Source organism: Ahaetulla prasina, chromosome 3 (assembly GCF_028640845.1).
Source record: "Ahaetulla prasina isolate Xishuangbanna chromosome 3, ASM2864084v1, whole genome shotgun sequence".
Lineage (NCBI taxonomy): Eukaryota > Metazoa > Chordata > Lepidosauria > Squamata > Colubridae > Ahaetulla > Ahaetulla prasina.
In genome coordinates, this window is record NC_080541.1 from 196,172,419 (window position 1) to 196,190,751 (window position 18,333).

Sequence of the window (18,333 nt, forward strand, 5' to 3'; positions counted from 1 at the left end):
AAGTTATATTCCTTCCTTTTACATCTAACAGACTCACTTTTTAATTCAATAAAATATTGATGTATGTTTTTCTTTCATTAAAAACCTTTAGACATAATCTATCTATAGAAACAAGCATAACAGTGATAATGTTGATATTGTAGTTATTAAGTTTTGGTTCCATTCTTCAAAGCCCTCCTTTAATATTTCCAGTGTTATGTTTTGTAACACCCTGTAAGTCCCAGTATTAACTGTAACAATGCTTGTATTTTTATTTCTGCTTTAAAACTTTACTCCCCTCTAGAGCCCAATTTCTAAAACCATCACTTATCTTTTGTTTTGATTTGAAGTTCCCAAGATAGCCAGAATCAATCTGATTCCCAGGAGAAGCTGTTTATTTTTATAGTTAATTCTAATTTATAGTAAGTCAATATTCCAAATTTAACTGAACTCTTAAATCCATGTATAACTGTCTTAGTTCTAAATCATATTGTCCCTGGTAGCTTGCTCCTACATAGTTTCACCAGAGTTAGCTTTGTTTGATTGTTTGTTTTCTATCTTTCATAGGTTTGAAAAGAGTAGAAAGAGAAAGAAAGTTTCTAAAGTGTCATTAACAAAACCTGTTCCTTCAAGTTAGCAAACCAGTTATATAATTAATTATTTTATTTTCTTTGGGAGAGGAATTTGTCACAGAAGCAAGAGTGAGACCTCCCTTCTTAAATGCGGTGGTATTCATTTGTTTAGAATGTTTCTGATCATCACAATAGAAGATGATAAAAAAGAGGAGGAAAATGCATCATTGCATTTCATTAGTAGTTATGATTCTCAATGCACAAATGCTACCTAATATTGTTCATTATTTTTCACATCTGAATCAAGGACCAACTCAACAGAAAGCAGCATTATGTAAAAGTGTATGTGATTTAGGGGGGATTTTACACTAGCTCTGGTTTCATAGTTTTGCATGTTACAGTGCATCTCTCTGTTCAACTGCTCAACATGGTTTTAAAGAGTATTGATTAATAACTGAATCATGTGTTATCCCAAAGAATGAGATTTCAGAAACTAAAACTGAGTAACAGAGGCAGCATAGACAATTAAATGGTTTTGTTTTTTGTGCTTTTCATTAGCTGTCCCTTTCTGACAATAGTAGTATTTTCCACAGACAAAAAATGTATCTGTGGGTGGAGTCCTCAGCTCTTCAATTCAATAATGAGTTGAATGCTCCAACACTGGAAATTTTTAAGGAAATGTTGGATAACCATCTGACTGAGATGGTGTAGGGTTGGACTAGAAGGCCTCCAAGGTCCCTTCCAACTCTGTTGTTATATTATATTATATTATAATGTTGTTTTCTTCCCAGTTTTGAATTAAGAAGCAACAGTTTATTTGGCAATGTTGGCTTTTTCCATACAGCACTATAGTGTGAAACTGCTGTTGCTCTTTTCACTATATGGACAACTATTCATGGTTGTTGAAGGAGTCATAGGATGGAGACTACAGACTACAAAGTGGATCCAGTTCAGAATACTCAAGCTAAACTTAAACAATTTTCACACATTTCATATACGGTGATAGAGAAGACTTTATAGTTGTCAGTGTGATCAATCAGAATAGAGCTGGAAGGGACTTTGGAGATCTTCTAGTCCAACCCGCTACTCAAGCAGGAGATCTTATATCATTTCAGACATTCCAGTCTTTTCTAGGCAAAATATAATAATGCAGAATATTTTTTAGGTTACTCTTGAATCAGGACTATACTTTTGGTTTTTTTTCCTTCTATTATTAAATGTGTTAAGCATAATTAGGACACATAGGTTTGTTTTTGTTTCTAGTTTCAAAATGTAGAAATGCACTGGCTTTTGACAAAAAGTCAAAAAAGAAGGTTCCAGGAAGAATTTTAAAAGGATTTGGGGATTTCAGAAATTTTTATTTATTTATATTCCATCATTTTTATTTCTATAAATCAAAGGGTGAACATACCTAATACTCCTTCCTCTTCCTATTTTCCCTGCAAAAATCCTGTGAAGCAGGTTGGATTGAGGGACAGAATAATTATCTCAAACTCATCCAGCCAGTTTTCATGTCTAAGGTGGGACTAGAACTCTCAGCCTCATAGCCTGGTACCTCAACCACAGACTAAACTGGCTGACATTGAAGGTTGTCTGTACCTACTTTGAACTGGGTTTACAAAAGTTAGAAAGGCCTCTTCCTACATCCAAGAGATAGAGCAGAAGGACAGAAATAATATTAAGGGTTTTTTTTCTTAATCCTTAACTTCATACCTTTAACTTTTTGCTTGTTTGCTTCAGTGGCATGCAAGTCAATTAATTACCAAAATCTTCCTGAGCATGAGCATACCATCATGAAAATGTGAAACTTACTAAATCCATTAACATCTTGGCAGCCTGAAGTGAAAGTGTCTTCATTCTGAGCAGCACTTTTTGTAGCAGTCTTGTCTGAAGCAGCAACAGGCCCCATTTCTCGTTGACTGCTGCTTTGGGTCTCTTTTTGTTTCTTGGCTAGTTTCCTTCAAAGTGTTTTGAAGAGGGAAGAAATCAGAATTAGTTTCCTTCATAAATTTAAAAAAAATTGAAATAAAACTACGGCAACTATATATATATATATATATATATATATATATATATACATATATAAAATCTGATTTGACACAACATGCAGGGTTGTCCCAGAAGTGTTTTTTTTAGAGGCAACTGGACTTTTTGATTTTTATTTGAAGAAGTTCTTCAAATAAAAAAAAAAGATTTATTTATTTAATAAATAAATAAATAAAAGTTTTGCTTCCCATCCAGGAGAAGCTCTGAGCTAAAGAAGCTTCTTGGATGAGAAACAAAACATCTTCAAAGAAAACCCAGAAAGTCCAGTTGTCTCTTGAAAAACCATCTTTAGGATAACCATGACCTGGATGAACTGAGAATCTCCATAGACAACATGCAGGGTTGTTGCAAATATGAGGATGCATTTTGATACATCTCCATTTGCAAGAATTAACGATGGAGAATGGATATGAAAGTAGCAATGGAGTATCATGGAAATTAACAGCATTCAAATTTGGGTCAAGGAAAAAAGAGCACAATCAAATGGGACAGCAATGGAATCATATCAAGTAATTATATAAACCTAATCATGAAAGCTCCTTTGATAATTTTGTCTCTGGTCAAGTATACTCCCCCTTAGAAATGCTGTCAACCTTTATTCCAACTGTAAAATCAATTTGTCTGCTGAGTAAAATATATTTGTGTGAGAACTTGATCCTCTAATATTTTGTCAGTCTCCAAGAAAAAAAATGGTAATAATGAAGCATTGGTATGAGACAAGCAGCTGTATTTTCCATAGATGGATGGCAGTTTACCCTGACTAATTTTGAATTTAAGTATATTTAAATTTATATAAAGTATATTTAAATATATTCTATATTTATACATTGTATACAATTAAAAATATCTAAAGCCCCACCCTTGGTCTTTCAGTCTAGGTCACTTTATAATCCAACGCCACCTTTAAAATGCTGATAATCAAGTTATGTTTTTTTTACATGTGTGCAATTTCTAACTACTTAGAAGCCTGTTTCCACAACTGTTTCTGATATACTGGAAGATACTACAAATTAAGTGTCTCCTTAATTTAACACAAAAATCAGTTTTGTAGTAAGTTTCTACAAAGATATGCCATTAAAATTTGTATTAACATCTTGCTGTTGGCTTAAAAAGAATCAAGCCTTCCAAGTGAACAATAAGAAAAACTGCTATTGTGACTCTGAAACACAGACACTTGCAAAATGTTGCTCATCTCAAATGTTGTAAGGATCTAGAAACGAACTTTGAAGCAGAACTAGGAAAATTAACACCATAGTGAACGCTCATCTTCTAATGCTACTATCTCCTTCTCTATCCCAAAGGATGTTTTTTGAACTGGATTCCCTGCATTCTACTTGTTTGATGGGTTCAGAAAGCTGTAGAACATTGCTTTCTCAAACTTTCTAATATCATGAGAAAATACAGAAACCCAACAGCAGAAAGCAATATATGTTGAAGACTTCAAGGAAGTTTGCTAGATTGGAACATAACTCTGAGCCTCCAGGTTGCCAAAATGGGGAATGAAGAAGCAACCCTTGGGTGTAGCTTTCAGAGCCTTTCCAAAAATTGACAGCAAATTGTAAATTTTAATGAGACAGAAGGGGGAATATATTAAGTACATAAGATATACAGAGTTGTTGCATTTAATTAATGATATGTTAATTAATATATCCAGATATATTACATCTCCAGATCACTGTGGCCAGTGTTGGTGATTTAAAAGACAAGTCCACAACATGTCTGACTTAAAGGAAAAGAGATCTCTGGAATTGACAGGAGAGCTGAATAGGGTCAAAGAGTTACCATCTCCTTTCCCTTGATTATTATCAGAGCCCTTTTTATGCAAGTCTGAGGACAGAGGAAAATTGTTCATTTCTCATAACTATTAAGTATCAACTGTTTGCTTGTACAAGTTCATTCCAAAGATCAGATGATCAAGAAGGGTTATCTTATGATTGCTTTCTTTCAATAATATTAAACCTTGAGAAAGATAAGTCAGGCCAGGATCTTCCTACTTTCATAGAGCTTTCTTCTTAACACAGATGAAGAAAATAAATTTTGGTGATGGTAACACTTGCTACACAATTAAGTAACTAAACAGGCATATCTATTTATGAAAAAAATTCTTATAACCACAAATAATATTTAACATATATACTCTATGCTTTCTATCATGCTTGGGACATTCACATGAGTGCACAAGTGCATTTAATACTAGTTTTTGAAGCTGGAAACAAATGACTTTTAAAATATTTTTTACCGTACTTGGGGGCCAAGAAACTCAGTGGATAATTTCTCCAGAATGAGATGGTCTTCTACAATTTCTCAAGGTTATAATTGTCTCTAATGACAATAAAACTGCTAGTGGAAAAACCTCATGGGATATTTTCTTTCTTAAAAATTTCAATTGGAATTTCATTATGGAAAGCCAGGAATGTTTCAGAGCATTGTAAACAGGATGTTACAGAATCATAATATACATTCCCTTTGTCTGGTTATGACTAAATAAGTTAAACAGAACCACACTCTTCTTCTGAGAATGTCTCTGAAATTCATTGCTGGAACAATCTCAGAAGTAAGTTCTATGTCATCAAACTGAATGAGAATGAGTAGGGAAAAATCCAGAATTTCTCTACCCACCCGAGTTTTTCACCTCCCATATTTCCTTAAACAGATAGCAGACAGGTATAGTAATAACATGCTGTCCCTACAATGAGACCATATTTTATTTATACACCCATCAGAAGTTAATCTGTTTTGGGGATGGGTTAACCACAAATGGTAGCAAAACAAAAATTGTTGTTGTTTTCATTCCTACCAGTGAAAGATCTCCAATTTGGGAAAATGAGGAAGGGGAACAACATTTAAAAGTGGATGGATATAGAATATCACAACATCACATGAACTTCGTTGATAAGAAAATGAAAGAGAGGGGAAAAAAGAGTGTAATGGTAGATGTTATGATCATTCTTTGTGATTATTTTATTCAGTAATAAAATCTGAATAAAAATATGTTACCAGTTTTCCTCTTTTTGTGAGATAAATTGATTTGTTCATAGGAACAAAAAGGGTTGATTAATGCCTTTCTCTTTAAGTGAAAATTAAATTGATCCTTACATAGGAAACCCATCTTTTCCAATATTAGCTATGGTCATTTAATACTGCAGCATTTAGAGATAAGAATTCTAGGTGAAGATTGTTAGTTGATATTGTAATGTATCTTTAAGAGTTGTGGAGGGAAAACTGAGCGGGAAAAAGCACGTTGCTGATTGGATGAAGCCTCTGGCTAAACTGTATATAAAGAGAGGGTTTTCCCAGCCCGGGCTGCTGGGTTCACCATATAGTAAAGAGCTGTTGTCACTATCCTGGTCTCCTGCCTCGTTATTGCCCGAATCTAACACTGGCGACGAAGGTGGGATCTCGAGGCTAAGAGCGCCAGGAAAAAAGCTGAAGTCACCAGGAAGACGCGAACCCAGCAAACAAGGGGCGGAAAGCAGCGATGTCCAGCTACACACCGCCAGCGCCATTCGACCCAGCTAAGGAAAAATGGGGGTCATACATGGCTCGTTTCGAGTGTTTCCTCGAGGCGAACGAACTCCAAGGAGTCTCAGACAACAGGAAGCGAGCGTATTTCCTGAGCCACTGCGGTCCAGAGGTTTTCGACACCGCAGAATCGTTGGCGGAGCCAACGCCGGTACAATCGGTGCCGTGGCAGACTCTACAGTCCGTATTGAAAGCCCATTACGCACTAACGCCGTCCAAGTATGTGCAACGGTACGAATTCAGGGAGCGTAGGCAGCAAGAGGGCGAGTCCATCAGCGTATACATGGCAGCCCTGAGGAAAGCCACGAACCATTGCGAGTTCCGAGACTTGGAAGAGGCATTGCTGGAGCAACTCATTCGTGGGGTCAGGGACATCCGTTTGCGACGGCGGCTGCTGTCCAAAAGCAACTTGACGCTGGCAAACGCCTTGGATGAAGCCAGGGCTAATGAGATGTCTACCCAAGCGGCGGAAACCCTACAAAAGCAGGTCGCACCAACGGCTGGTGCGAAATCAACCCCGGTCCACAATGAAGAGGTCCAGGCCGAGTCGGACGGTGAGGAGGAGGAAGGAGTCTTCCACACCGGGAGGCCGGAGAAAGAAGACCGGGGTGACTGCGCGAGTTGTGGAGGGCAACACCAACGACAACAATGCAAATTTAAGGATGCGACTTGTCGGCGGTGCGAAAGGAAGGGGCACATCGCACAGGTCTGTCGAGCACCCCAACCTTCCCGCCAAAAATTCAAACTGACCAACCAGAGCGCGGGAACGGCGAAGCAGCCCGTGATTGGTCGATTCAAAAAAGGCGCGAAGTTGAATCAGACTGTCGTGAGAGTGGGTCACGCAACAACTCGCCTAGAAAAAAAAATCTTTACGAAAACAAAGATTGAGGGGGTGCCGTGCCGATTGGAGGTGGACACCGGCTCAGCGATCACGATCATGTCCTGGGACACTCTCGTGAAAGCCTTACCCGCTATCGCAAAGCGCAAGCTGAGACCACAGAACTTAAAGGTACAAGACTACCAAGGGAATCGCATCCCTGTCCGAGGAGTAACGTCCGTCCACGTCGAGTATGGACCATACAAGAAAACTCTGCCCATCACCATAGTCGATGGGACCCTGCCAAGCTTGTTGGGACTGGACTGGTTCCGAGCATTGGGCATGGGAGTGACTGGAATCTTCAGAAACGAAGTCAACCTCAAAGACGCACTCATAAAGGAATTTGGGGACGTTTTCAGAGACTGCCCGGGCAAGTACACGGGGACCCCTATTTCTTTTAACTTAGACCCACAAGTTGCCCCTATTCGTCTAAAGGCTAGGAGGGTCCCGTTCGCCCTAAAGCCCAGGATTGACCGGGAACTGGACAAGCTAGTAAACCAGGGAATTCTAGTGCCAGTTGACCATGCTAAGTGGGAGACCCCTATAGTCACCCCAGTCAAACCGGACGGGTCGGTCTGGATTTGCGCTGACTATAAGGCAACGCTTAACAAAGCGTTGCAAAAGAGTACTTACCCCGTTCCGGTGGTCCAGCACTTACTGCACTCAATGGGGCAAGGGCAAGTTTTTGCCAAGCTAGACTTGGCCCAAGCCTATCAACAGCTGCCTGTAGATAGCAGCACAGCCGAAGCGCAGACAATTGTGACTCACAGAGGGGCTTTTAAGTGTACCCGGTTACAGTTTGGGGTTAGTGTGGCTCCAGGGTTATTTCAGAACCTAATGGAGTGGCTATTGCAGGGACTACCAGGGGTGGTACCATACTTTGACGATGTACTGGTATCCGCTGAGAATCTAGAGGAATTAGGGGTAAGGCTGCGAAAAGTTTTAGGCATTTTCCGGTCTGCCGGTCTCACAGTTAAACTGAACAAATGCCAGATCGGGGTTGAATCTGTGGAATTCCTAGGCTACCGGATAGACAAGAAAGGATTTCACCCCACTGAAAGCAAGGTACGGGCCATCAGGAAGGCCCCGGTTCCAAAGAACAAAACGGAGTTGCAGGCATTCTTAGGTCTGGTCAATTTCTACGGGGTATTTCTAAGAAATAAGGCAACAGTAGCCGAGCCGCTTCATAAACTACTAGCAAAGACGGCTGCATGGTCTTGGGGAAAGGCGGAAGCTAGGGCATTCGAAGGGGTAAAAAATCTCCTATCGAGTGATAGCCTCCTTATCCAATACAATGGCACGCTGCCATTAGTGTTAAGCTGCGATGCATCTCCCTATGGGGTGGGGGCTGTGCTCAGCCACAGGTTGCCAAATGGCACAGAAGCCCCTATTGCATATTACTCCCGAACCATGTCATCAGCTGAAAGGAATTATAGCCAGCTTGATAAGGAAGCCTTGGCTATAGTCTCCGGAGTAAAGAAATTCCATGAATATGTATTTGGTCGTGATTTCGAAATCATCACGGACCATAGACCTTTGCTAGGCCTGTTGGCAGGCGACCGCCCAACGCCCGTGGCACTTTCGCCCAGACTGACCAGATGGACTATCTTTTTAGCGCGATTCTACAAACTACTACACCGGCCAGGGAAGGAATTAGGCATGCAGACGCCTGAGCAGATGCCCGTTACCAGAGACTATCAAGACCCCACTCCGGGACACCAGTTCTGCTAATTGACTCTTTGGACTCTGGCCCAGTCACATCCAAAGAGGTGGCTCGGCTTCGTACAAGGACATTACAATAAGGACTGTAATTGGTTGGGTACAAGAGGTTGGCCGCGCCGGGCGAGCGTTTTAAAGAATTTGTAAAAAAACGTGGGGAACTCTCAGCTCAAGGGGGGTGCCTGCTATGGGGGGATCGAGTGGTGATCCCGGAGAAATTGAGGGAAAAGGTATTGGAGCTCCTTCACGAAGGCCACCCAGGGATCGTGAGAATGAAGGGTCTAGCGAGAAGCTATGTGTGGTGGCCCTTAATGGACACGGAAATTGCTGAAAGGGTAGGGAAATGCCAAGCCTGCCAGGAGTCCAGACCGCTACCCCCAACGGCCCCAATTCGGGAATGGGAGAGACCCCAGGGCCCTTGGTCTAGGATCCATATCGATTTTGCCGGCCCCTTCCACGGCCAAACCTTTCTGGTAGTAGTCGATGCCTACTCCAAATGGCTGGAAATCATTCTCATGAGATCCATGACAGCCGAGGCCGTGATTTCAGTCCTACGGCACCTATTTGTAACCCACGGGTTGCCCGACACTTTAGTCTCCGATAACGGCCCACAATTCACGGCAACCCAGTTTGAGGGGTACTTGGCAGAGGAGGGCATCCGACATGTCCTCTCGGCGCCTTTCCACCCTGCGACGAACGGCCTTGCAGAACGCTTGCTCGAGCGCAAAAGAAGCATTGTCCAGAATCAGGCCAGGCGATTGGCAAACAAAAATCGATACATTCCTAGCCGTCCAACACAGAACCCCCTGTGTAACAACTGGCCGCAGCCCGGCAGAGCTATTAATGGGTCGGAAGCTTAGGTGCCCACTAGACCGTTTAAACCCAAACTACACACCAGACGGTTACAAAGGGGCACACGGTAAAACAAGAGGGATGGCAGTAGGCGACCTAGTGTGGGCACACAACTACAGCGAGGGCCCGACCTGGTTAGCAGGAAAAATCCTAGAGACAACAGGACCAAAATCATATCTAGTAGAGATAGAGGATGGCCGGGTATGGAAGCGCCACATAGACCAAATAAGGAAACGCATAACCGGTAAATCAGAATCAGATGAAACAGGCCCTGACTATCAAACGTTTGAATACACAGCTGACTCAAACCCGGGGCAAACGCGGGACTTATCTGAGTTCCTGGAGGTCCAGCGACGCCAACCGGTTCCTCCTGAAAACAGCAGGGACGACTCTGCAAATAATCCAGGGCCGGATGGCCTAGAGGAGGAGCTGAGAGGAACAAACAGTCCCTCTGGCCAGCTCGACTCACTCCCAGAAAATGGATTGCGCAGGTCCGAAAGAGTCAGGAGACACCCAGTCTACTTGCGTGATTACGTTGAAAAATAAGATGTTAATTCTATGTAAATATTGGTAAAGTGTTCTCTGGGAGGGAAGGAGTGTAATGTATCTTTAAGAGTTGTGGAGGGAAAACTGAGCGGGAAAAAGCACGTTGCTGATTGGATGAAGCCTCTGGCTAAACTGTATATAAAGAGAGGGTTTTCCCAGCCCGGGCTGCTGGGTTCACCATATAGTAAAGAGCTGTTGTCACTATCCTGGTCTCCTGCCTCGTTATTGCCCGAATCTAACAGATATTATAGCTAATTTTGATCCTGTATGAAAACTGTCTGCCTCACGCAGGCAAGTTACTAATGAAACTTTCATGCAATGAGAGCAGCAGTAATTATTTTGCTGGGGCAATTTTCATTGCTCCTATGAATTCCTCTGGCATTTCCTCTGTCTTGAAGGGCTATTCTGAGCACTAAATGTGTCAGTGATGACAAATGAAACATGATGCAACTTTGCTTTCCCTTTTAAGAAGCAGGGTCTGCACTTTAAGAAGCAGGGTTTGCATTGAAGCTGCTTGGAAAGGATGCTTTGCATAAAGCGCTGGCAAAGTGAAGCATTGGTGCCAATAACATTGAGATGGGAGATACAATTTCAACCTATAATTTCATCCACCAACACACTCTCTACTTCCCTTTGCATCTCTTAATATTGTACCACCAAAGAAATTTCTGTCTGCCATCTTGAATTCTTCCTGTATATCAAAATTGCTTATTTTACAATCGATAAAAATTATAATTTGGATTATGCAAAATAAAGATAAAAATGGCATCACCATACTCTTGTAAATTAAAGGAGGGTTGAAACTGGAATTTGGACAAGGTATTACTAGAAATCTGATGAGTCCCATACCCCAGCAAAGAAACATCTCTGAGCCCCAAAAGGTATCAAGTACTTCTTTTCTATACTGGTATTGGCTTCTGCCTGATGTGTTCAAAGATGGAAGCAGGGACAAGAAAAAGAAATGAGTGGCTTTGTGTCCTTTGTCATTACATCTTAATAGTGGTACAATTGGGCAAAGGGAAGTGGGACTGATGATGACAATGATCCTTTGAAGCCGGTATTATGAAATTTAAAGTCTTGCAAAGTTCTTTCAGATGTTACTTTTAAAAAAGAGTTAGATATTGCATAATTAATATTAGGATTTTTATTTTTTAAAAATATCAGGATGATGCAGATAATGCACAAAATGCCTAATGAATGAATGAATGAATGAATGAATGAATGAATGAATGAACATCTGCAATATTGATGTGGCCCTCATGTAGGTTGATCTATATATCCTACTGTAATACTATTCATGATGTAAGGACAGAGGAAAATTAACTTATGGAACATTAAACTGTCACAGTTTATGCATTTGAATAGATTTGTAAGATTTAGAAATGAATATGCAAATGACAGGACATCAGCTCCACTTCAGAAACAGGAAAAATTAATTCAGAACTCCCAAGGATAAATTTTGAGAGAAATTCCAAAATAACTCTGGAACACACTAGCATAAGATTAATAAATCTTATACATAATCATTACATCCTAACATAATATCTGCCAAGTTCAAAACAAGTGCATATGAGTACAAACCATATGATATAGCATTTCTGCTTGGGAATTTGTTCTAATGTGGGATGTGGCTCTTAAAAAACAAATATGTGTACATTTTGTTATGGCTTCATTACTCTGCAATGATTAATGAAAAGCACAACATGATCCATTTCATGACAATGTAAATGTGCTATGGGTTGCAATTAATCTTTCACCATATAAGTACTAGTAATGGGTTTCACAGTCTGCTGGGGAGGTATCATTAATATTGACACAGGAATGAACTAGTGTGCAGAAGCATGTCTTCTGTGAAAAGATATGAGGCTGTATATACACATCGCATTTCCCCATGGTTAACTTACCTACGTTTTTTGGAAATAACCCAATTTTCTTGGTTTACTTACTTAGTGTAAACTAAACATTGCACAATAAATTATACCTAGGGGAACCTATGGTACTAATTCATCTGGCAAGTACTACTTTTGCACTGAGTGATAAAAAGATGGTATTTTCCACTTTACGCAGTTCAAAGTAAACACAAAGGGTTAAGTCAGAAATACAATCAATATTATTAGTAAATAATTACGCAAATTCCATGTGCCTAATGCTAAGTACTCCAAAGGGTTGTTTGATTTTATACAATTCTAAATAAATAATAATAAATATTATAAAGAAAAATATCATAATATATAACCAATAATAGGTGCAGCAATATATTGTAGGAACTAGCTAGGCAATTTATGCAGAAATAGTATTCTAGATTTTTAATAGAATGCAGCTATATACACTTAATTATTAGAGTTCCTTTGATTTCTTAGTCAAAATCTAATCTGAAATGATGAGCCTATCATAATGAATATTTTAAGTTACTGAAGTTAGCCAATATTGATATACTATTAAGAGGTATAAACAAAGATGAATATTGCTTATTAAAATAAATTTAAATGACACATTGCAATAAATGCCTATAGATGCTAATAATTCAGTTTCTTTAAAGGATTTATTTATTTATAATTCAATTTATATGGCTGCCCATCTATGCAGTTAAACTCTGGATGTGAGCAAAATGAAAATATAGCAAACCATTAAAGCTGAAAAAAGAAACAATCAGAATCCCCTCCATTCCCATGCAGCCACACCAGAATTCCAGTAACTAAGATTGTCATCCTGAAGCATAGAAGAAGAGCCAGATCTTCAATCTTCTGAAAGGCCAGTAAAGCTGGGGTTGTCCATATCTTTTTGGGGAGCTTATTGTATAGGTGTCATGACAGAGAAAGCATGCTTCCTAGGACTCAACAGGTGACGCTGCTTTACTGAGATAACTCAGAGAAAATCCATCCTTCCATATCTGATGGTAGATATGGAAACCATCAGGGGTACTTAATTCTGTAAGTAACTTTAATTCCATGTAGGTCTTATAGATGGTAACCTACACCACTTGGAAGCCATGCCATTTACATACCAGTAATTATATATGGTTGTATCCTGGTATGCCCAAAAAGCATATGTGCACTGTATTCTGGACAAACTGAAGTTCCCAAATATTTGTCAAGGACAACCCCGCCCTCCATAGGGTGTGTTGCAATAGGGAGGGAAGGCATGAGTAACCATGAACAGTGCCTGTTGATCTAAGAATAGATGCTTCTGGTGCACAAGATGCATTTGTGTGAAAGATATCATGGTCACAGCTGCCACTTTTTCCTCAAGTAAGATTCACGTTGCATTTATTATCTCATTCAGAGTTAATGATGGAAAAATCACTTGAGCCAAAACCATTTCTTCCCATCCAAATATTTTCAGCCTTCAGTTCATTACCACATTTGGATGGCCTGGGGCAGAGATATTCCACTGATACACTGATACTTAACTTCATGCCAACAAATTATTCACCCAACAGTTTCATATAGATATTAAATAGGAGTGGGTAAAGAGTAAAATTCTGAAGTACTCTGCAGTGTAGATCTGAATCTTCCCATTCCTAACAACACTGACTGGAACCAGCCTCAAAGGAAGGAGGAAAAACACTGAATAATTGTGTATCCCAGACCCAACTGCCTCAGTTAGCGAACAAGGTACCATCACTGATATAAAAAGCTGCCAAGAGATAAAAGAGGGCTAGGATTGATATTTTTACCTATTCTGGGCCTGTTAAATTATAAAACACCATTGTTTCTTTGCTTTGCAGTAACCATATCATGTAGTTTTGAATTTGAATGGCCCAGAAAAATAGATTCAAAGGTATATCTGCAGTAAAATAATTCAAAATTACCTTGCTGCTTTTTAAATGACAGAGGAGATCCTGAAACGCTAGTCTGGACTTAGAAATTAAGAGAAAAACATTTGGGGTAATTCATGTCCTTTATCTAGATTACATATCACATAAATAACCTGATATGCCAATATAATGATTCAAAGTAGCAGGAGTTTATAATTTGCTTATATATTGAAGAAACCTAATGAAGCAATTTAAACCATTAGAGTGGGACATTAATGCTCAACATCACAGAAGATAAGATAAAAATGACCTTTTTATAACATTTTAACAGGCTAAGAGAGATTTAAAATAAAGTAAGTGTTCAACCTATTGAAGGCTTATTTTGCTTCTTGTTTCTATTTAAAAATGTTGGCAGAAGAAAATAAGAAGGGCCTCGTTGGATCAGATGCCTGATCCATCTAGATCAGCAATCTGTTTTCATAACCAAACCACCAACTGTACAGAGCAATCTACAAATCTTCTGCATCTACACCTTCAGAGGCAATCACATTGACATCAAGGCTTAGCAGTCATAGATCCCCGTGACCCCCATGAATTGGTGGAACCAATTCCATAATTTATTTATACACGGTATTTTAAAAAGCATTCCTTTGTCTTCATTTTTCCAGAATTCAATTGCACTGCATTGATCTCTAATTCTAGTATTTTGGGAAGGGCAGAACATCTTTTTTTGTCCACTTTATGCCCACCATGCTTAATTTTATACACCTTAATCATGCCCCTTCTAATTTCCCTCCTTTCTAAACTAAAAAGTCCCAAATATCTCAATATTTTCTTACAGGAAAACTATTCTGACTATCTTATAGGAAAACTAAGAACTGATTATCCTAGTTGTTCTCCTCTTGAAACTTCTCAAATTCCCTTAAATTAATTTTTAGGTGTGCTGACCAGAACTGCACATAGTATTTCAGGTGCATCCTTGATTGATATAAAGGCATTACGATCTTGGCAAATTCTCTTTCTTCATTAATCACAGCTAGCTCTGATCCCATTAACTTATATGAGGAGTTAGGGTTTTTGGTACAAACATGTATTACTTTACCCTTGCTCACACTGAATGACATCTGGATTTTGACACACACACTCTGCTAATGTGCAGAGATTCCTTTGGAGCTCTTCAAAGTCCTTATTGTTTTTACTACTCTGAAACATTTAGTATCCTCAGTAAAGTTGGTGTTTCATTAGCCATGCCCAATTCCAGGCCACATATAAAGTATCTTTAAAAAGCACTTATTTTAGGACAGAACCCTGGGGGACTCCACTAGTTACATTCTTCCATTGTGAGAAGTGTCAAGAAAAAAAAAGGATAAAATTTAAAGTACTGAATGTGAGTTCTGACCTGTCATTGTGTTGAGCTGTCTTTTGAGTGACAGAAGCATTTATCTGTAATGCTTACCTTCCACAAAGAAAGCAATTCAAATGCTATTTCTAAAGTCATGACAAGCTGTATCAGTAATAATTCCTTCTCCTTCCTTGACCAGCTTCTCATAAACACAACTGAAGTATCTAGGAAAAGTAACTTTCATCACATTAGTGTCAATCCTTTACAGATCGTAGGCTTTTGAAATGTGAAATTCGTCAGAATTTCACCTGCCAGTTATACACAGTGTCTATATAACTATGTTTTGGTCATTACAGAAATGATAAGGTGAACGGTGAAGAAAGAATTCCCAGATGACTGTCAGAAGAGAATGCAACCATGGGGTGCTGAGATAAATGTCATAGAAAAATGCTTGTGTTAACTATTTTCATACATGTGTTACGTTTTGTTGACCAACAGTAAAACTAGAATGTAGTATATTAAAAGGTTTTTTAGGCAATAAGGAATAGAAGCCCCTCTGAAACCTCCTTAGCACCTAATAAGCACTGGATTTTTAGTTAGCTTATTAAATGACTACAATTATGTAACATCTGAGATAGTGAGTGCCATGTCAGTGTTTGACCAGGGAGACAAGATTTGAAATCCCTCACAGAGTATCTTAAAGCATTGAGGTAAATCTAGATCAGCCATCTAGATCAGAGTCTATTTAAAGACAGGCTCTAGTCTAGTTAAAGAGAATGTACTGAGGTAAAATGTAAAATCCCTTGGATGAAAGGAAGGTTAACCACAAAATAAATAAATAAATGAAAAAGAACAAGTATTCACAGAGAAACCCAGATCATATTTAAATCCTTTAAAAGATGTGAAATAATTCCTGCGGAACATCCTAAATTTACATGATTAGGACAAGCTGAAGAGAGTGTTACAAAGACGGCCGTATTCCTCTGGGCAATACCAGGTTCACAAAGTCACAAAGGCAGAAAATCCAACTCTGTATGCTAAAATTGTCTAGGTGACTGTCAATAGGAAACCTTGTGATTTAATGGTAAGGAGTCTGCATAATCATATTTTTCAAATGTAAAGCTTCTAAAATTATTGCAGTTGTGCAGTGTTCTTTCCATTCATTTCAAAGATTTGATTTGAGAAATTTATCTGCACCTTTAAACATATAAAAATGCTATAATAGCAATTCTTGTGGAATTCTTAAAATGCAAGGAGAATCAATATTTTATTTATTTTCTATATTTGACAGATTCAACATGTAAATGACATTTCACAAAATAGTTGACACAGATTTATCCAATGATTCTATTTGAATCACTTCTTTTAACAACTCTATTATTTTATGTATGAGATTGCAGTGGAAATCAAATATATGCTTTGATATATGATATTAAGCATGCAGAAGGTTGCATATAATCCCTGGGTACTCATTTTGCACATGTGAAAGTTTCAAAAGAATATTCAACAACATTCTGTCAGAGAGATAAAACTAGAACAGAAACCTAAAACCTAGCATACAGTAAAGCATAGTGGATGTTTTCCCTTAGGAAGTCAATAGCAAACAATGTGAAACTTATAGAATAGCACACTATCTGACTCTGTGGTCTCTACTCAAAATCCCCAAATCTTTAACCAAAAACTGTCTACTATTGACCTCACCCCATTCCTAAGGGAACCATAAAGGGCATGCATAAGCGCACAAAACGTGCCTACTGTTCCTCTCCTATTGTTTTTCTTTTCTTCTTCCTATATACATATATGCTTATACCTCCTTATATTTACCCATATATGTGTTTATATATTATATAATCTTTTTGTATGATACCTACATATATTGTTATGACAAAATAAATAAATAAATAAATAAATAAAGGCAGTGGGATTATTATTATTTTTTTTTTAAAATTCAATCAGGTCCAATTCTCAGAAACTGTTTGGATAAATCCCTGCAGTGTCTTGGAAAGTTTTTTTCAGAAGTGAAAAAAATAAGTGATTTGCCACTTCCTCCTTCCTAGATCTGAGAGAAACTAACTGGTCCAAGGTCACGCAGCTGGCTTATGCCTAAAGTGGAACATGAAGTCACAGTCTCCCAGTTTCTAGCCTGATGCTTTAACCACTACTCCATCTAGATGCTGTTAAATCACATTTAGGCTCCATGGAAAGCAGTGGACAATATAGACTAAGCATTAATGAATGTAGCATTTGCATATATTTTAATATTTTAAATTGTTTTATCTTTAAAAAACATTTTCATTTAAAAAAATACTAGCTATTATGAGCATTTTGTAAATTGATGACTTAAAACCTAACCAGATAGTGATTTAACTTAGTATCATCATCATCACACATCCCTAGGTTTTCTATTTCCTCTTCTACCAAGTTGAGTGAGTCATTTCAGGAAACCTAAACTGAAAATAATACCTTCTATCCCTGGATTGGCTTCTGAAATTCTAATGCTTTCTGTAGCTAGGCCTAGTACAACTGTATTTTTATAAACAAATCTAAAGTAGGGATTGCAAAACAGGTAATGATGGGCTTCACTTTTTGCGCCCTTGAGCTAGAGAATCTATTTGCTGGAAGGACACTGTGAATTCTTTAAAGAGAACTGGGAGATTGAATCTATGGTTATATTACAAAAAAATGATATTCATATATTCTGTCCTTCTCTCCCTAGACTGTGAATAGGAGACAAAAGTTAATATTATCCTATTAATAGGGTAATATTAATCCATTCATTAGAGTAATATTAACCTAATATCATAAACATACTAAGGCTGAACCAGAAGGATAATCACATTTCAGGAAGCAAAAGAATTAATTTAAGGAGCAAGAAAAAGAAACATAAATGTCTTGCATTTTATTAATTGAGAAAATCATAAGACTTCTATGAATTCTCTTTTGAGGGAAAATAATATATATACAATATGATAGCAATTCCCTGTTAAGTGCAAAAGATATTCTAAAACAGGATTATGGCTCTTAGAGATATAAATAGTTGGAAATAAAGAAATGAACTTAAAAAACATATGTATGATTCATTTTCAGCTCACATTTGGCTCTTTTTTAAAAACAAAAAACA

The 18,333-nt window shown here is 38.3% G+C and overlaps 1 protein-coding gene across 1 annotated transcript in view; it reads right to left on the reverse strand.

Moving 5' to 3' along the window:
- The window catches only part of PTPRT (protein tyrosine phosphatase receptor type T), a 541,915-nt gene that overhangs the window by 76,771 nt on the left and 446,811 nt on the right, over positions 1-18,333 (reverse strand). The window contains exons 13-14 of the mRNA XM_058177805.1: positions 2,364-2,509; positions 1,632-1,634 (exon numbers count right to left, since the gene is read on the reverse strand). Of these exons, the coding sequence (XP_058033788.1) occupies positions 1,632-1,634; positions 2,364-2,509 (149 nt within the window). The remainder of the gene's footprint in view (positions 1-1,631; positions 1,635-2,363; positions 2,510-18,333) is intronic.